This window comes from Ahaetulla prasina, chromosome 5, assembly GCF_028640845.1.
Source record: "Ahaetulla prasina isolate Xishuangbanna chromosome 5, ASM2864084v1, whole genome shotgun sequence".
In the NCBI taxonomy this organism is placed as follows: Eukaryota; Metazoa; Chordata; class Lepidosauria; order Squamata; family Colubridae; genus Ahaetulla; species Ahaetulla prasina.
This window is the reverse complement of record NC_080543.1, coordinates 95,003,888-95,023,819: the sequence shown is the minus strand read 5'-3', so window position 1 is coordinate 95,023,819 and position 19,932 is coordinate 95,003,888. Positions and strand designations below refer to the sequence as shown.

Below are 19,932 nucleotides of genomic sequence, written 5' to 3'. Positions count from 1 at the left end.
CCCCAACCCAGATTTTGTATAGCACAGATTTTCTTAAAAAGAAAACTCCAAAGAGGTCATAAAGCCTAAATTTCTTCATCCTCTCTGCTTCTAAAAGCATCCCTAAGGCAGTTCTCAGACTTGAGGCAGGATTTCTTTGGTTTGGATAAAAAGGGCTCAGAGCTTCATAATGCAGTACTGGCCGAAATTAAATTTTCCCCATTGGGCCTGGCACTATTGGCTCTAGCAGATGATTATTTTTCACTGTGGGCTTCATAAGGGGAAAATAAATTAAATCCCATTGGATTAGCCAAAGATTATTTTATTTCTGTTGGCTATGATCTGGCTAAAAGGATTATCTATCACAGACTGGAGGACATAGACCCTGAAGCTGAAATTGGCTGCTTAATACAAAAGCTTATAATACATGTTGGTAAAAATATATGGGAACTAGTAAAACTACCCAAGCACATTAACCTCCCCCCAGTGTAAGACATTTTTTGATTCAGGAATACTCTCAAACCTTTTAAATGGGAGATATAATAAAATTCCTGTGTCCGAGCATATATGCTTGTGATTTTGGAAGGGTAAAAACTATCCAATGTGTACTTCTCTACTGAAATTTTTATAGGGATTATTATGGATTGTATTTAGCATTTGTTTGGATTCCTTGGGAGAAAAGAAGAGTTTTATACTAAATCTAGTTCATATGTTATTAATGTGTACTTTCCTAGGTGGATTGTGATACATTTGTCATATTTTTTTGTTTGTTTTATTGTTTTGGATGGTAGTCTGATCTTTGCTCAAATATCAGGGAATGTTATATAAATAAATGTTACCTTAATTGCTTTATGGAATTCTGGTTACTTGCTACATAGTCTAAAAATAGCAAAGTCCAAATTCTTATTCTATCTTTGCAGTCCATAGACTTATCTCTAGTGCAGTAATTTAATAAAGGTTCCTTTCAACAGAGTTCCAGGGAGTTACTTTATATTAAGCTCCTATAAAAAGGTAGTTCTTGACTTGTGATCACAATTGGGATTGGAATCTTGGTCGCTGAGCAAGTAAGATATCATGTGACTGCTTCACTCAATGACCACAATCCTGAGATTTCAGGGTCTGATCATTAAGCAACCTTGTGGGTCATTAAGCAAGCAGCCTATCAAGTAAGAAGTAAGAAGTGTGGGGTGACTCAGGACGGTAGGAAAAATAATGGGAAGTGTGACTCAGGCCGTGCTCAGGACCTGAAAATCTTCCCTGCCAAAATCCAAGCAGGATTTTCAGCCCCCTGAGCAGAGAGAGATACCTGCATAAAGCATGTGCTGGAACTCTCCAACTCCCAAGTCACTCCACATCCCTTATCTTACCAGGTACACCGCTGAAAATTCTGGATTTTGGCAGGGAAGATTTTGAGTTTCAGCTCCTTCTTTTCTCTGATTCATTTGGCTGGTTGAAAGAGCTGCCTGCCAAAGGATTTCATCTCTGTGTCTTCTTAGATTGCCATAACGTATTTGTATGTTAGGACAGAGAGAGAGAGAGAGCACCTAAGACTACTCAGATGACTTTATGCCTAAGAGGCAGTGGTGGATTTCTACCAGTTCGCACAGGTTTGGGTGAATCAGTAATGGCGGCGGCAGGAAGCTCCACCTACCCGCCCGGATGTCATCATGGTCACTCTGCACTCACAGTTTCAAACTGGTAATGAAGGTAAATGGAACCCACTACTACTAAGAAGGAACTCACAGTTTCCTTGTTTCTAGCCTGATTGACCAATATACTCTGTATTTATATTAGGTTTTTAAAATGCTAGCAGATATATCAAACAATGAAGCCTTCCAATGTCTCCCAGCCATTTCGATGTAGAGATCTGAAAGAACAGATTTACTGTCATCTTTCTCCTTTCAAACACTAGCAAGGAAATATTGCTGAATTCTTATATTGGCCTAAGTAAAAAATTCTTTAGGACTTTTATTATATTATAATATATTTATTCTATGGATCAGGGAATGTGAAATCAAACGCACATGTTCTTCTACAAAGATAGTCAGAGTTTGGTTGCAACTGAGCTACGAGGCCTGCAAGGACCTAACACTAAGGTTTTTAATAGTGAACTATGGAACTATCACTTGTTCCATAGGTTAGGTAAAGAAAAATTGATATGGTCTAGTTTGCAGTGAACTATTTTTTTTAGGATTTTAGAAATAAGATTCAGATATTGTGGATAGTATTTATGAGAAATAATTTTACCTTTTCTTGGAAGCAACCATACTATGTGTTTATGACTGTAATGAATCTATTTAAATCAAAATGCTACCTATTGGACTAATTAAATTGGTTAATGTTTCTGGCACAACCACTGAGAATTATTTTTCTGTACAGTAAGATCTGGGCTAAAATTCAGTAGGAGAAACTATTCCTTTAATGCCATATGCCATAAATGTTTTTGTTACGTGGAAACTGACTTGAATTCTATGAAGTATGTAGCAGTGTATGAATATATCAGTATACCTGCATGTTAAATAGCAAATCTATTACTAACTACCCAAAAATGAGCTTCACAATGTTCAGTGATACTGAATCCCAGGCAAGTGTATATTATTATACACTTTATTCATCTACATTAATTATGCCTCTCTTAATTTTTTAAATAAGTGACTTGTCAAAAATGATTTGGCAGAAACATCTATGTTATTTCAGTATCCATTGTTACCTGAAGAACTATAATCATTGTCAAAAATAAATAAAACGCAGCTTGAGCTGGAGGCCAATAGTTTCCATCAGGACCTGGGACATCAAAGGCAGGTTTCTTTTTGTCATCATACTGCCAGACCCAGATTCCATGCCCTGCAGGAGGGGAGGGAGAGATTAAAACACAGATTAAACAATGGAAAAGTAAACACATTTAACAGATATGTTTTTTGTCTTCTGAGATAACACTTTCATGATTTTTCCTAATTTGTAAGACTATATTGTTTTAGGAATATACATTCAAGGTCACTTAGGAATATAATGGTTCAGTGTCTTCTGAGATAACACTTCCATGATTTTTCCTAATTTATAAAACTAGATTATTTTAGGAATATACATTCAAGATCACTTAGGAATGTAATAGTTCAGTGACAGCCGTACAATTTGCATGCAGATGGCCAAATATTTTACCATTGACATTTTCAGATAATAAAAGGAAAGACTCTTTTCTGAAACTCAGACAGCTAGTCAGTGTTAACCAAGTTCAGATAACTTGGTGCCCTTCACCAACTTCCAGAGATCCATGGCCAATGGATCCAGTTTTTACACATCTGATATAAGCACTTGTAAACTACATGGATTAATGCTCTGATATAATACAGGTAGTCTTCGACTTATAACCACAATTGATGGATGCTGCAAAGATTGTAACTGTGAAAAATGGTCATGAGACACATTGTTCAGTGCCATTGCAACTTTGAATGGTCATTAAATGAACTGCTGTAAGTAGAGGACTACCTGTATATGATAGTTTCCTTATTAGAGAGGGCAATTACTTTCTCTCTTAGGGAAAGTCTATAACATTGTAAGATAAAACATGCTTTGTGTATTGAAGGCCCATAGAATCTTGAAGGATGCAAAAACCTACTGCCTGTAGCTGGTGTGGACAATACTGAGTCAGAAGTCATTATTATTGATCTACTTAGTTAATATCATGTTGCACAAGCATCCGTGTGAGTGTGTTTGGGAGAGAAATTATGAAATATATTTTAAAATCCAGTGACAAGCTAAATACAGTATTGTGAGCAATACGAGACATCCCACTATTCTTTTGCTTAATTTGTGTAGCTGTTTTTCCTATATTTGAATTATTCTGGTAGTGTTTGAAAGATTGGAGTTCCTGGGAATGATATGTAGGATTAGTGCATTGCATACATGTGTGACAAGAGAGAAAGATCTGAGAATTCTTCCAGTTCAGATTTTAATCTAAACCAGAAAAAATCTGAACACACTAAAAGTAATTTGTAAAAACCTCTAATGTTTGTATTCAACTCTTCTTCAGGTGTCAGAACATTACTAATATCTCTTTTTAAGAAATAATTTTGTATGGCTAAATTAGGAGATTGATCCTAATTCTGTCTTTTCTCTGTTGCTTTTGCAACACAAGAACACACAAGAACAGTTTTTTCCCGAAGGCCATCACTCTGCTAAACAAATAATTCCCTCAACACTGTCAAACTATTTACTAAATCTGCACTACTATTAATCTTCTCATTGTTCCCTCACCAATCTCTTTCCACTTATGACTGTATGACTGTAACTTTGTTGCTGGCAATCCTTATGATTTATATTGATATATTGACCATCATTTGTGTTGTAAATGTTGTACCTTGATAAAGGTATCTTATCTTTTATGTACACTGAGAGCATATGCACCAAGACAAATTCCTTATGGGTCCAATCACACTTGGCCAATAAAAAATTCTATTCTATTCTATTCTATTCTATTCTATTCTATTCTATTCTATTCTATTCTATTCTATTCTTTGTACTTATGTTTGAATTTATGCATCACAAAGCAAGATTGGTTGGTTTACAAAATATAACAAGACTGGGATTGTACCAGCAGTGGGTTTCTACTGGTTCACCCCAGTTCGGGCGAATCAGCGAGAGGCTCTGCCCACCCGCCCGGATGTCATCACAGATGCTCTGCACATGCACAGAAGTGCCGTGCGCTCTCACACCAGTAGTGAAGGTAAGTGGAACCCACTACTGGATTGTACTGTTGCTATTTAATATGTCATACATTACTTTTGGCACTTTCTAAGTGGCTAAGAATATGGAATATATATATGAAAGAAAGAAGAAGTATTCCTTTTTGGCCATCTAATTCAGTCCATCAGAAGTAGGCCTTCAACACTTAATTGAGCCAAAAGAGGTTGTTTTAAAATAGTTATTTATCTGTATTTTCATTTTGATTTTTCTGAGTTCAGTTTTTTATGGTCCATAAATAAAAGTTAAAGGAACTTACCAATAGCAGTAAATAAACACATTGCGAAAAGTATGAGGACACACCAAAGAACATCACAATTCATTTGTCTTTCAAGCTTACTGCGTTTGTAACGTGGTCCACTGTTATTTAATAAGGCTTTTGTCTCATGACCTGAAAAAACAACAACTTGATTACATGATAGCATATATAAATGGAACTAAAAATGAAGGGAGGGAAAATATATAACAATTGCAAAGATAACAGCCACAGTTTACCTGCATAGATCACGATTCCAGAGACTTCTTCTGTATTTCTAACAGTGCATCCTCGTAACAAAAGATTTTCTTTACACAATGGAACTTTTTTCCCGATCTTATGAACACTGCCAAAAAGGAAGAAGGAGATAATAATTTATTTATAAATAATGTGTATTAATTAAAAAGATGGAGGAGGAAGATATATTAAATTTAAGCAATTTCTAGGGAAGCTAGAAAGGCTGAATTTGACAGTTTTATATTTAGACACACTGGCTTCCCATAATGGAAGACTTATTTCAGAGTATTATATTATGGTATTTCACAAAACATCCGTGCAATATTTTCTCTTTCTGAATTGTGAAACAAGTAGATTATTTGGGTAATTTATCAAACTACAGGGTTTAACTTTTAAATGCATGAGAAAAAAAGCCCCATATTTAAAAGTTTTATGTACTACAGGTAATCCTTGATTTACAACCACAATTAAGCCCAAAATTTATGTTGCTAAATGAGACAGTTGTTAAGTGAATTTTGCCCCATTTTACGACCTTTCTTGCCACAATTATTAAGTGAATCACTGCAGCTGTTGTTAGTAACAAAATTGTTAAGTGATTCCAGCTTCAACATTGACTTTACTTGTCAGAAGGTTGCAAAAGGGGATCACATCACCCCAGGACACTGCAACTGTCATAAATATGAACCAGTTACCAAGCATCCAAATTTTAATTACATGACCATGAGAATGCTGCAATGGTGAAAAATGGTTGTAAGTGTGAAAAATGGTCATAAGTCACTTTTTTCAGTGATGTTGTAACTTCAAATGGTCGGTAAACAAATAGTTGATTGTTGACTTATCAACAAATAGTTGATAAGTCGAGGGCTTATCTATCCATCTACACTATTTCACACATCATTAGGAAATATAATTTATTTATGTGTTACTCTAAATCAGGGGTCTTCAACCTTGGCAACTTTAAGACTTGTGGACTTCAACTTCCAGAATTCCTCAGCCAGCTTTGCTGGGTGAGGAATTCTGGGAGTTGAAGTCCACAAGTCTTAAAGTTGCCAAGTTTGAAGACCCCTGCTCTAAATAATATTTAAATATTTGAAAGACCATGTAAGATAAAGATAAAAGGAAGCTCAAAGCAATGTAAAGAGTTAACTCCTGAAAAATACAGACTAATGCAAACTGAAAATTAGGACTGCAGTTCTTCTCTGTTCATTAAAACAGAGTGCCTTTTTGAGCCTTCTGTTTGAATCTGAAAATATAAAAAGATGTGGCTGCTTTTGTGGCTAAGAATTGCTGTGCTAGAATGAGGTCCTTCTGAATCATATCAAATTGTTTATCGTTAAGGAAAACACAGTCAACATTTACAGAATATTGGCTAGCTATGTAGAGTTTGGAAGCGAACAGCATAGCTAAGAAGCACTGACTTCATTTGAATTGATAGGGACACTCTTTTGCTGAGGTTTTGTGAGGACATTTTCATAGTTCGTTTTGGGAAACCAGCAAAATGTGAATCACTGAAAATCTCTGTTTGCTGCTGAAATTTGGTGAAGACCTTTAAAATAGACCCTTTGAGAGCTATACGAGGCCACAGAACATAGCTTAGAACAAAGTAGCCTGAAGAGGGCAATAGTTTTCTGACAATCATATGGATCAAGGAAAATGATAGAAAGGCACTCTGATGCTAGAGAAGTTAGCTTTATTTATTAAGACATCATCTTGGGAACAACAGCCAAACTGATGATGCATCACATATTGCAGCAGCTCATAATTCATTTAGTTTTAAAGAATTCAATGTATTGCTGCTTAAAAAAACACTATTTTCCCCCCACAGTATTGTATGTTCTTATAAAGTCCTGCCTTTTCCCCAAGAAGGTGTAATCATAAAACTATAATGGTAAGAAAAAGAAAGAAAGAAAGGATAAGATTGTGGTCCAATTCTCTTACAAACTAGTTTTTATATTGGTCTGCTAAAGGGTTTTTATCTCACATAATGATTGCAAGGTTCAATAATCCTTAAAGTTCATAGGTCCCAGAACATTTTATCACTCAAAACAATGTTTACAGAAGCCTAAATCATTGCCTAAAATCTCATGGTAGCTTGTGAAACTGAAGAAATAGGCTGCTGGTTGTGACCTCTATGTCTTAAATGCTTGACTGGCATAGGATGGGTTTTGCCCCTATACTTTTTGTTACTTCATTCAGAGATGGCAGATACTGTGTTCACAGGATGTGTTCATAGGATGTGGCTTTTTTTTTTACCATAAAAGTCATATAAGCAAGAGACTGAGAAAAGAAAGAGACATTAAAATAGAAAACTGATTATCAATCAGAATAGAGCTGGAAGGGACCTTGGAGGTCTTCTGGTCCAACTGTCGAGCCCAGCTCCAAGGACATGACGCTACAAGGATCTGGATCATGGGAGCAGCCCTTAATCAAAGATCCGAAAAGATGAATTATTGAGGACTTGTTCGAGTGGTGCAGGGAGCTGCATTTGGGAAGCATGGGGAGGGGATCATCATACTGGTGGCCGGGATAGCCAGGCTTGGGTGTCACAAAGAGCTGCTCTAGTTCCAGGATCTGGCAGATGACGTGGCAGCTGAGATTGCATCTCTCCATGATTTGTTTCCATCCGTTGTTTCTTGTCCTGCCCTCTGGTGCTTTGGAAAATAAATTGACCTCTTTTCTTTGTGGCAGCCCCTTAAAGACTGGAATTTTGCTATCATGTCACCCCTAGTCCTTCTTTTCTCTAGACTAGCCAAACCCAAATCGTTCTTCATATTTACAGATAATTAAGCCAATCGATATTAAGTTATTACATCACTGCTATCACCCATACAATAGCACCCATACAATAGCAGTGTTCCAATATCTAAGGGGCTGCTACATAAAAGAGGAGGGAATCAACCTATTCTCCAAAGCACCTAAAGGCAAGACAAGAAGCAAGGGATGGAAACTAATCAAGGAGAGAAGCAACCTAAAACTAAGGAGAAATGTCCTGACAGAACAATTAATCAGTGGAACATACTGCCTCCAGAAGTTTTGGGTGCCCCAACACTGGAAATTTTTAAGAGGAGATTAGGCAACCATTTGTCTGAAATGGTATAGGATTTCCTGCCTGAGCAGGGAGTGGACTAGAACAGGGATCCCCAACCTTTTGGATCTCAGGATCTGCCAAGTCCATAATTTTAAATCCCGGGGACCACTAATACGAATCCAGCGTGCCGCTTGCTGAAGCACCTGGACTCCCAGTGATGGGATGGGGTCCTGCAGGCACTGTCCCTCTTCTCTCTTTCTCTCTTTCTCCCCCTCCCCTCTCTCTCCCACCCATTGTCTCATCCCCCCCTTTCTCTCTCCCATTCATTCTGTCATCTCTCTTTCTCTCTCTCTCCCCTCCTCTCTTTCTCTCTCTCTCTCTCCCCCCGTTTCTCCCCCTTTCTCTCTCTCTCCCTTTCTTCTTTTCTCTCTCCCTCTCTCCCTCTCTCTTTCTCTCCCCCTCTCTCTCCCACTCTCCCCCTCTCTCTCTCTCCCCCCTCTCTTTCTCTCCCGCCCTTTCTTTCTCTCTCTCTCCCTCTCTCTCCCACTCTTTCTCATGGAACAGCCAGTGTCTTGGGACTGAGAGGAATTCAAACATCCCCCTGAGAGATGGAGGTGCAGGAGCACCAACAAGGGATGGAAGAAACTTGCAACTTTGGAGTGCAGCCCTCAGCGGCTGGAATGAGGTAATGGTGCAAGGCGGGGGCAATGGCAGTGCAGGCGGGCCAAAGCAATGGGTGATGGGAACCCCGGGCTGTTTTTTACCCTTGCTTTAGCTTCCTGTCGGCTGAATCAACCAGTGGCTGTCCCCGCTCCTTGCCCTCCCTTCCCAGTCACTCCTCGCCTGGCAAGGGAAGGGGAGGGAGGGAATGGAGATTCGCTCCATATTGCAGAATGGGAGCGAAGCTTCATCTCTTGCTGGATCTCTTTCTCTCTCTCCCACTCTTTCTCATGGGCCAGCCAGTGTCTTGGGGCTGAGAGGAAGTCAAGCATCTTCCCGAGAGTCCGAGGTGCAGCAGCACCAACAAGGGCCGAAAGAAACAGCTGCGAGATCCAGCTCCCGCTCTGGAATATGGAGTGAATCTCCATTTCCACCCCTCCCCTTCCCTTGCCAAGCGAGGACTGACTGGGAAGGTAGGGCAAGGGATGGGGACAGCCACTGATGGGTTCAGCCGACAGGAAATTAAGCAGGGGGAAGAAACAGCCCGGGATTCCCACCACCCGTTGCTTTGGCCTGCCTGCACCGTCATTCCCCCCTTGCACCATTACCTCATTCCAGCCGGCGAGGGCTTTGCTGCAAACTTACAAATTGCCCAAACCTCCCTCAACAGCGGAGATTTACAGCCCCACCATGAGCTGCCTGGCCAGTCCCATCTTCCAGAGCTCTAGTTACGGGACTGGCCATTGCTTATCCAGGAGCAGCTCCTCCACCCGCAGACCACCAGTTGGTGACTGCTGGACTAGAAGACCTCCAAGATACCTTCCAACTCTGGCATTCTGTATTATTATTTCGATTCTTTCCTAGCAATGAAACACTAAGATACATTATAATGGGGGGGGGGGAATTGTAAAAGTTTAACTATTTCATTTAAATTAGCAAACAGGTTTTAACAGGTATTTTAAAGAATATTTAACACTGTATTATAGTAGAGAAATTCCACCTTAAAGTAAATCAAAACTACAGATGAAATCATAAATTATACTCACATGAAGCCTCGAAACCTACGTATATCATTATTGGGTTCTTCACATTCAATGGTGCTGGCAAATTTCATGGGATCAAATTCAGAATCCTGCAATAAAATTAAATAATGAGAATTATTTTATATGTCAGTGTCATCCACAGATGACAAGTGTGATTGCTAGTTTGATGAATCTATTTCTCTATTTGTTCTACTGCGCAGCCCAGTTGAGATTCCCACGTTCCCAAAAAGAATAAGCAATGTCTACTTTGGTATCCAGTTATATCACTGGGAGCTTGAAAGACTATGAGAACCTTATCTGTAGCCTTTTTGCTACACTTTGATTGCGTGCTTTCTAGTATGGTAGTGGCGGCTAAGGAAGATGAGTTATTCTAGAGCAGATACTGTAGGCTTATCTGAGACTCAAAAAATACTTGTAGATATGCCCAAGCTTCCATTATCTGTAATTCCAGAATGGTGATTTCCTTAATGTAATTATTCATTAAGTTAATGGCAACAGACTAAAAAGATACCACAATCAGCAAAAAAAGTGCAATAATTAAGAGAGAAAAATGGAGGCAATAGTGGCTTTCAGTATTAATTTCTGCTCCTGCCTAATCTTTCCAACCAAAGCAAAGGATGGATTTTTTTTAAAAAACAAATCAGGTTTATGAGGGGGAAGTTTAAGAAAAGAATCCTGTTTTATACACAGGTTGCCCAAAGAAGAGTAATTAATTAGTAATCAATTTGGGACTAGATTATTTATTCCACTGTTAGTAAGATGAATTGGCTGAGGATGGCGTTCAATTGACTATTAACTCTGCCCCTCCCTTCACTCAGGAGGCTAACTTGTGCACAAACTCCCAAAATAAAGTTGCATTTGAAGTGGCTTTGCTACTGATCAAACAAAAGGCAATTGAGGAAGGGCAGGCTTGCTTCACTAATATTTCTAGAGGTCCAGATGCTACATAAATTGCAATATATACAGGCAGCCCAAGGTAACTGAACAACAATGTAATAGCAAAGGCATGTTTAATCAACCTATAACAGCAACAGCTCAGTGACTATCACCTCACAAACTCACAATATCCGATAATGCACATCATGCACAGTTCTTTTTTCTTGGTTCCACTCTGTTGGATCAGATTAAAAAAAACTTAATTCACTTGCTTGTGTCTCACTATTACCCAACAGAAGTGAAGATACAAACAACTTGGGGAAAAAAGCTTGAAAACAAGATTGCCGTGGTGGTGCAGTGGTAGAATGCAGTAGTGCAGGCTTCATCTGCTGATAAAGCTGCCTGCAATTTGGCAGTTTGAATCTCACCAGGCTCAAGGTTGACTCAGCCTTCCATCCTTCCAAGGTGGGTAAAATGAGGACCCAGATTGTTGTGGGCAATATGCTGACTCTGTAAACCGCTTAGAGAGGGCTGTAAAGCACAGTGAAGCAGTATATAAGTCTAAGTGCTATTGCTATTACAGGGATAATGTCCATTAGTGGCAATATTAGCCATAATAGCTTTAGTATTATTGGTACAATACTGCTGTTATTACTACCACCAATTATTATTGTATTTCAATATATTCTGGAGTTCAAAGCAGAATACACGGGAGACACAATGTATACACATAACAGCAACCAGGGGTATGGGGAGGGGATAGGTTAGGGTGAAAGGTAGTAACTGACCAAGAAACAATGTTAACTTAATAACTTAAAATGGCCTTTCTGGATTTTCAGCATATTAGGCTGACAACTTTTATTATCAAGGTCTGTTTGTCAGCCTCCTGTGGGCAAATAGCTTGATTCAACAGGCCTGCAGCCAGAGCCAGCACGGCTGTTTTCCCAGGATTTTCCATGAAAAACAAACTATGTGAAAAACAGAGTAAAACTACTAAGTATCTTGGGAATTGAATTTGTTTAGGATTATTTATAAAGTTCATTGACTTTTCTAGGATAGCCTTTGCATTAGAGGTACATATTTATTAAACATCTAGTACTGACTTGCTAAGACATTTGCAACATGAGATCCCAGGGGAGGATGCCCAGCAGTAAATCATCTTGCCTTTTACACTGAGGAAGTATACAATTCTAATAAACACATAAATAATTTATATTTTCCCACACACTAGTAAAACACCACATGCAGCCATTTTATACATTGCATAATAGAAGCAGGGACTCCGTACCAGTAGTGGGATTCTGCCAGTTCTAGGCGATTCGGTCAAACCATTTGTTAAATTTCTGACTCGCCCTGCTCCTTGCCCCTCCCTTCCCCACCACTATTTATTGGCCTAGAAGCACACGAACCGTTTGTTAAATTCCTGGCTCGCCTGCCCCTTGCCCCGCCCTGCCCTACCACTATTTATTGGCCTCGCTCGCAGTGTTACACAGCTTGCCTTAGTGACATACCAAGGCATAGCTGCCCCTTAACCACGTGGCCCAGCCTGCTTTCCTACCTTTGCTGCGGCCTATGACGTGGCGGCCTCCAACTCTGCTCCCGAATGCCCACCTCGGACTGCCTCTAACCGCTCCAGCAGCAGAACAGGCAAATACAGCTGAGTGCTGCCCTCAGGGAAGCAGGGCTGGGAAAGGTGCCCGGCTGCTGGCTGTAGCCTACCCCCATCCGAGCACCTGGTTAGTGGCTGGTGGCCACATGGCTAGCAAGGCACTTGGATGTGGTGGCCAGCAACTGTGAGCCACTGGCTATCCCATCCAAGCGCCTCGCTAGCCACCCCATCCAAGCACCTTACTGGCCATGTGGCTGCCAACCATGGCCTACCCCCATCCATACGGCCGCCAGCCACTAGCGAGGCACTTGGATGGGGGTAGGCTGTGGTTGGTGACCACGTGGCTAGCGAGGCACTTGGATTGGGTGGCCAGCGAAGTGCTTGGATCAGGTAGCCAGCAGCTGGTGGCTCCTGGCTACCCCATCCAAGCACCTCAGCCTGCTGCCGACCCATCAGGACTATCCTGCGGCTGCCTCCCACCCACGTGGCGCCAGCCTACCATACCTCATCTGGTCACTGGGGGAGACCCACGAATTTTCTCTGCCCCAGAACACTGGCTGGTCCGGCTGCAGCCGATGCTCCGTGTCATAATGGGCTCCAGGAGGAGAAGGAAGGATGCCATCTGCCCCATTGTGAAGCTCAGTAAGAGCAGCCAGAGCCAGCCGCAGGTGCAGTTGGGCAGGCGCATGTGCAGTGGGGCACAGACCTAAGGTCCCACCTCCAGGCCAAGGGGCAACCCAATGGTGCGGTAGTTATGATGCTGCCACCGCCACCACCACCCAGGCAAGAGAGGAAGAAAGAGAGTGAGAGGAGAAGGAGGGATGCCATCTGCCCCATTGTGAAATGTAGTTAGAGCAGCCAGAGCCGACCACAGGAGCAGTCAGGCGGGTGCACATGCAGTGGGACTAAGGTGTCACCTCCAGGCTGAGGGGTGACCTGATTGTGCGGTAGGTATGCTGATACTGCCACCACCTGGGCAGGAGAGGAAGAAAGAGAGTGAGAGAGTGAGAACGGAGATAAGGGAGAGAAAGAGAGATGAAGAAGAAAAAGAAAGAGGGGGGAGAAAGAGAGATGAAGGAGAGAAAGAGAGAAGAAGGAGAGAAAGAGAGATGAGGTAGAGAAAGAGGGGGGAGAAAGAAAGAGATGAGAGAAAGAGACACACAGAGATACCTATTTAAAAGAAAATACTGGGAGCCACAAAACCTGGCTAGGTGTGGCTGGGGGTGGTCATGTGACTTGGTGGGACTAAGTGATATGGAGTTGGCAATGCCCACACAGGTTTAAGGTTGTATTTAAGTGTTTACATGTGTTTAAGGTTGAGTGTTTAAGGTTAGGGTTAGGGTTAGTCACATCACCACCTAGCCATACCCACCCAATCACATGACCACTTAGCTATGTCATCCAGTCACATGACCACTTAGCCATACCACCCAGTCACATGACTACTTAGCCATGCCCACAGAACCTGTTGTTAAATTATTTGAATCCCACCACTGCGTATGTTTTTCAAAGTATGTACCTGTTCTGACAGAAATCTTGTTTGTCATCTTTGAAATCATACTCAAACTAAAACTGGACTGTCAAAGAAAACAATGAGGGAGACTGAAAATACCAACACTTGGCAATAACAGCTTCCAAACATTTAAATTCAAAGAAAGCTGCAATGGAATCTGGTACCAGATATATCAATGCACCATTAATTCAAAGAATGCTAACAGAAGCTTTTTGAAAAACATAATTAGTACTTCCCAACTGCTTTGTGCTAACTCAGGTACATTAACTTTATATTGTAAGTTATACATATATTGTAGAATGATTCTTTCCCAATTAACATTTAAAATTCTTCTTCATTCCCTAGCTAATTAGGCTCAAGCTGGGATTTGCCTTCTATGTCTATGACAAACATTTACTTGCTATTTTCAGGCTTTACTAGCATGCCTTCAGAAGAGTCTAAATATCATTTTTGTTTAGAAGTGGACATTTAAATATCAACATACTAACACCAATTATAAATCTTCAGCAAATCAGTTTGTGTGTGGGTATATATTTATTTTGAAATGCTTACGATGTGCAGTTGTTTTGCACTCGCTTTGTACAGTACACAATTTTGCAAGACAAACACTGCAAGACAATATTCTGAATTTCACCAATTAATGCCTGGGTGCTTTTCTATATGGATTCCATCACTATTACTGTCTATGCACCCACTAGAAAGTGGGAGACCATGAGTTTTAGTCTTACCTTAGCCATGAAAGCCAGTTGGATAACTTTGGGCCAGTCGTTCTCAGTCTAACCTACCTCACAGAGTTGTTGTGGAAAAAATAAGATGATGGTGTACTGGGTATGTTTGGTGCCCTAAGTTATTTTTTAAAAAATAATAAAGGTCAGGTACAAATAAACAAATAAAATTAATTTCTCATTTTGCTGATGTAAAAGAGAAACCAGTTCAGAACTATATAATTTTTACCTACCGTAAGTAATAGCTGCCTGTTATGAAATATTTCTTTAGAAAAGTCTGTCTTACTCTGACTTTGCTCTCCTTTTGGTTCCAAACAAGAGGTTTTTTTCTTCTTACCATCTGGAATTAATTTCTAACTTTGGTACGACCAAAACATCTGGTAAATCTACAGTATCTCTTGTGGAAAGAGTTAAGTCGGTGGATTCATTATCTTCTATTTTTTTTAAGCTTGTCTCACATAATTCTTTTCATATTATGTTACAACTGGTTGCAATCTCCTAAAGCAGAGGTAGGGAGCCATGGCCCCTTTATGATTTGTGGACTTCAACTCCCAGAATTCCTGAGCTGGCATGAGTTCATTCAGGGGTTTGCTTGGCTGTTTCAGGAGTTCTGAGAGTTGAAGTCCACAGTTATAAAGGGGCCATAGTTCCCCACCCTTGTCCTAAAGAGTCATTAAGATTGTGGGTGTTAGCCTTTTCGCCCCTCAGTGAACTCATGTCACAAGGATGCTACAATTATGCTTTATTGGTGTAGGCTAAAGTAACAGAATCTTTAAAATCTGATTGTATTTTCCCTTCCCTGCTTCTTATGCCCCAAGGAGTTAAGGCAGAATAAATTTGGGGTTTTTAAAAAAAAATACTTTTTTTCATTTCCTAGACTTAAAACACCTTTTGTCTGCATAATTTCTCCAAGGTCATTTCTGTGGCTCTTCACAATATGGGAACTCATGAGTTCATAGTTGCATGAACATTATTCTGTACTATCAAATAAGGTTTTAAAGGGTCAAAATAAATTGTAAAAAAGACCTGTAATGTTCTGTCCAAATTGGTAATTACAATCCTTTGGATCCAGGCAAATGGCTACATGCAAATGGGAAAATACACTATATCCATGATTAATTAATTTTGAGACCAACCAGCATTTTTTAAAAATTTGAAATCCACTCCACTCTGGAAACACTCAACATAAAACTGACAGTAGCAAACATTTCTTACATTATTTTGTGAGCAATACTTCAAAAGGCTAAAACATCTTGCAGTAGGAAACAATCTTGTGAGGTATTTCATGCATTCATTTTCCCATTTTAGAAACTGTAATGGAAGCTAAAGAGCTGACCCCGAACCTCCTAGAAAATGTATGTATTAGAGGAATTTTGAATAATTGTGCATGATTTAAGACTGTGTTGCATCTGTATTATCTCTCCAATCAGAATTAATTATTTGACCACCATAGAAATTCCATGGCACAGGCATATGATTCAGCTTTGACTTGTCTCCATGGGAGAAAATTAATCTGTGTTTTCTTAATGCTGATCATTTTAAGCCCAGTGGGAAAGAAGATAGTAGGAAGTGTATAGGGAAACAGATTTGGCTAAAGCCTCCATTTGAATTATTTATCTAGTGAATGAATGGCTATCCCACTGATGGCGAACCTTTTCAGCACCGAGTGCCGAAAAGGGAGTGCACGCGCGCATCTGGGCTGCAACCCGGAAGAGGAGCTGCCCAGGGCACGAGCACACCCCCGAAAATGAACTTCCGGTTTCAGCAACTGAACTTCCGGTTTCAGACAGCTACTCTTCCGGGTTTCTGCAACCTGGAATGATCAGCTGGCTAGTGCACATGCTCATGCAGGAAAACGGAAGACCAGCTCTTCTAGTTTCTGGCACTACCATGTGCAAAAAGGCCAGCTGATCGTCACATGTGCATACGCACAAGAAACCTGAAAGAGGAATGGGTGACGCCATGAGTGCCAGGTGACATAGCTCCATGTGCCACTTCAGGCACGCATGCCATAAGTTCGCCATCATGGGACTATCCTACATTTACTGGACACTGCAGATCCAGAGTTGGAAGATGGAGTAGATGATATTTTGGGTATTCCAAGTTCACACTTTACAATTTTATGAAGATTTTATCCCTATCAAAAGTTAGGACAAGACATAACCAGTGGTGGGATTTAGCCAGTTCACACCACTTCGGGAGAACTGGTTGTTAACTTTCTGAGCAGTTTGGTAAACTGGTGGTTGGAAGAAATCATTAGGGCAGAGAACCGGTTGTTAAATTACTTGAATCCCACCACTGGACATAACATTAGTGGTTGCATTATTTCTTCACAGTTTTCATTCAGTAGATTTTTAAGGAACAAAAATGTAATGTCTTAATAGCTTTGACAAATGTTTAGGAAGAAATCCTCTGCTAAAGGGCAGGCTAATCAGACAAAACACCTTGTAGCTGCTGAACTCAGCAAACCGAAGTTGATCTCAGCTCAGAATAGCTATATTAAATTCTGCACCAATTGTAAATTTGTGAACATATTTTCTTTCACCCAGGAACAAATGCTGACCAAGAACATACTGTATATCTTTTACATATATTAGCTTGATACGCAGAGAAGCAGAAAACTGTCAGGAATTTCATCATTTCACTTAGCAGCATGACAGAATGTACTTTTTCTTTTTTTAAAAAAGATATCTATAATCGTCATTTATTTAGTTATTTGCAACAAAAAGAATTTTATTCCAGTTCTGGCTATGATATATTTGTTAATCTAGAACACATCAACCAGCTACTTTCCAAATGAGCAAATTCAATTGCCAAAATCATAGGAGAAAAGGAATTTCTCCAAAGGAAAAGTCTTTCTCCAACCAGAGACATTTGATTTTCACCTTTGTGAAAGGAAAAAGCTGCAGCCTGCACCATTCACTTACAGACTCTGACACCATTGATGGGAATTCTTACTCATCAGTGAGTGAGCAAATGCACAAACAAGGGCTTTTTGCAACTGTTCTGAAAGCATGAAGATAAGCTCACGGAGATCAAATTGCTTCTGTGCTTGTGATTTGCTACCACAGATCAGTAAACAAAAGTTTAACTCACTCAATGATCTTGTTCAATAACTGAAGGAATGTTGATAAGATTTTACTAAAGAGAAGGTGGCTAAGACTAAGAGAATAAAATAACATTGGGTTTACAGCCCCACAGGTCCCACTTCAAACAAATAATTGTTTTAGTATCTTTTTCCTTTCTTCCATCACATATTTATCTGCCTATCAACTCAAATGACAGCCTTTTTGAGGTGTGATACAGGCAGTCCTTGACTTATGATCACACTTGAGTCCAGAATTTATGTTGCTACATGAGAAATTTGTTAAGTGAATCCCATTTTATGACTTTTCTTGCCACAATTGTTAAATGAATCCCTGCAGTTGTTAAATTAGTAACACAGTTCATAAGTGAATCTGGCATCCTCACTGTTTTGCTTGTCAGAAGTTTGTAAAAGATGATCACATGACCCCAGGATACTGTAACCATCATAAAATATGAACCAGTTGTCAAGCATCCAAATGTAAATCACATGACCATAGGGATGCTGCAAAGGTTGTAAGCATGAAAAACGGTCATGTCACTTTTTTCAGTGCCATTATAACTTCAAATGGTCACTAAATGAACTGTTGTAAGTCGAGGATTACCTCTGTTTTATTTATTTATGTACAGAGACCAAAAATCAAACTAAAAACCTGGGTCATCAGAAAATGGATCACAATCAGTGGTGGGATTTAGCCAGTTCGCACCACTTCGGGAGAACTGGTTGTTAACTTTCTGAGCAGTTTGGTAAACTGGTGGTTGGAAGAAATCATTAGGGCAGAGAACCGGTTGTTAAATTACTTGAATCCCACCACTGGACATAACATTAGTGGTTGCATTATTTCTTCACAGTTTTCATTCAGTAGATTTTTAAGGAACAAAAATGTAATGTCTTAATAGCTTTGACAAATGTTTAGGAAGAAATCCTCTGCTAAAGGGCAGGCTAATCAGACAAAACACCTTGTAGCTGCTGAACTCAGCAAACCGAAGTTGATCTCAGCTCAGAATAGCTATATTAAATTCTGCACCAATTGTAAATTTGTGAACATATTTTCTTTCACCCAGGAACAAATGCTGACCAAGAACATACTGTATATCTTTTACATATATTAGCTTGATACGCAGAGAAGCAGAAAACTGTCAGGAATTTCATCATTTCACTTAGCAGCATGACAGAATGTACTTTTTCTTTTTTTAAAAAAGAAATCTATAATTGTCATTTATTTAGTTATTTGCAACAAAAAGAATTTTATTCCAGTTCTGGCTATGATATATTTGTTAATCTAGAACATATCAACCAGCTACTTTCCAAATGAGCAAATTCAATTGCCAAAATCATAGGAGAAAAGGAATTTCTCCAAAGGAAAAGTCTTTCTCCAACCAGAGACATTTGATTTTCACCTTTGTGAAAGGAAAAAGCTGCAGCCTGCACCATTCACTTACAGACTCTGACACCATTGATGGGAATTCTTACTCATCAGTGAGTGAGCAAATGCACAAACAAGGGCTTTTTGCAACTGTTCTGAAAGCATGAAGATAAGCTCACGGAGATCAAATTGCTTCTGTGCTTGTGATTTGCTACCACAGATCAGTAAACAAAAGTTTAACTCACTCAATGATCTTGTTCAATAACTGAAGGAATGTTGATAAGATTTTACTAAAGAGAAGGTGGCTAAGACTAAGAGAATAAAATAACATTGGGTTTACAGCCCCACAGGTCCCACTTCAAACAAATAATTGTTTTAGTATCTTTTCCTTTCTTCCATCACATATTTATCTGCCTATCAACTCAAATGACAGCCTTTTTGAGGTGTGATACAGGCAGTCCTTGACTTATGATCACACTTGAGTCCAGAATTTATGTTGCTACATGAGAAATTTGTTAAGTGAATCCCATTTTATGACTTTTCTTGCCACAATTGTTAAATGAATCCCTGCAGTTGTTAAATTAGTAACACAGTTCATAAGTGAATCTGGCATCCTCACTGTTTTGCTTGTCAGAAGTTTGTAAAAGATGATCACATGACCCCAGGATACTGTAACCATCATAAAATATGAACCAGTTGTCAAGCATCCAAATGTAAATCACATGACCATAGGGATGCTGCAAAGGTTGTAAGCATGAAAAACGGTCATGTCACTTTTTTCAGTGCCATTATAACTTCAAATGGTCACTAAATGA

General features: G+C 39.7%; 1 protein-coding gene across 3 annotated transcripts in view; it reads right to left on the bottom strand.

Moving 5' to 3' along the window:
* The window catches only part of ATP10A (ATPase phospholipid transporting 10A (putative)), a 185,171-nt gene that overhangs the window by 50,633 nt on the left and 114,606 nt on the right, over window positions 1-19,932 (bottom strand). For all 3 annotated transcript variants that reach the window (XR_009155258.1, XM_058184469.1, XM_058184468.1), the window contains exons 3-6: window positions 9,947-10,032; window positions 5,215-5,321; window positions 4,979-5,110; window positions 2,690-2,823 (exon numbers count right to left, since the gene is read on the bottom strand). Coding sequence is in view for 2 of the 3 variants with exons in the window: in XM_058184469.1 (XP_058040452.1) it covers window positions 2,690-2,823; window positions 4,979-5,110; window positions 5,215-5,321; window positions 9,947-10,032 (459 nt within the window). In the remaining variant the exon portion in view is untranslated. The remainder of the gene's footprint in view (window positions 1-2,689; window positions 2,824-4,978; window positions 5,111-5,214; window positions 5,322-9,946; window positions 10,033-19,932) is intronic.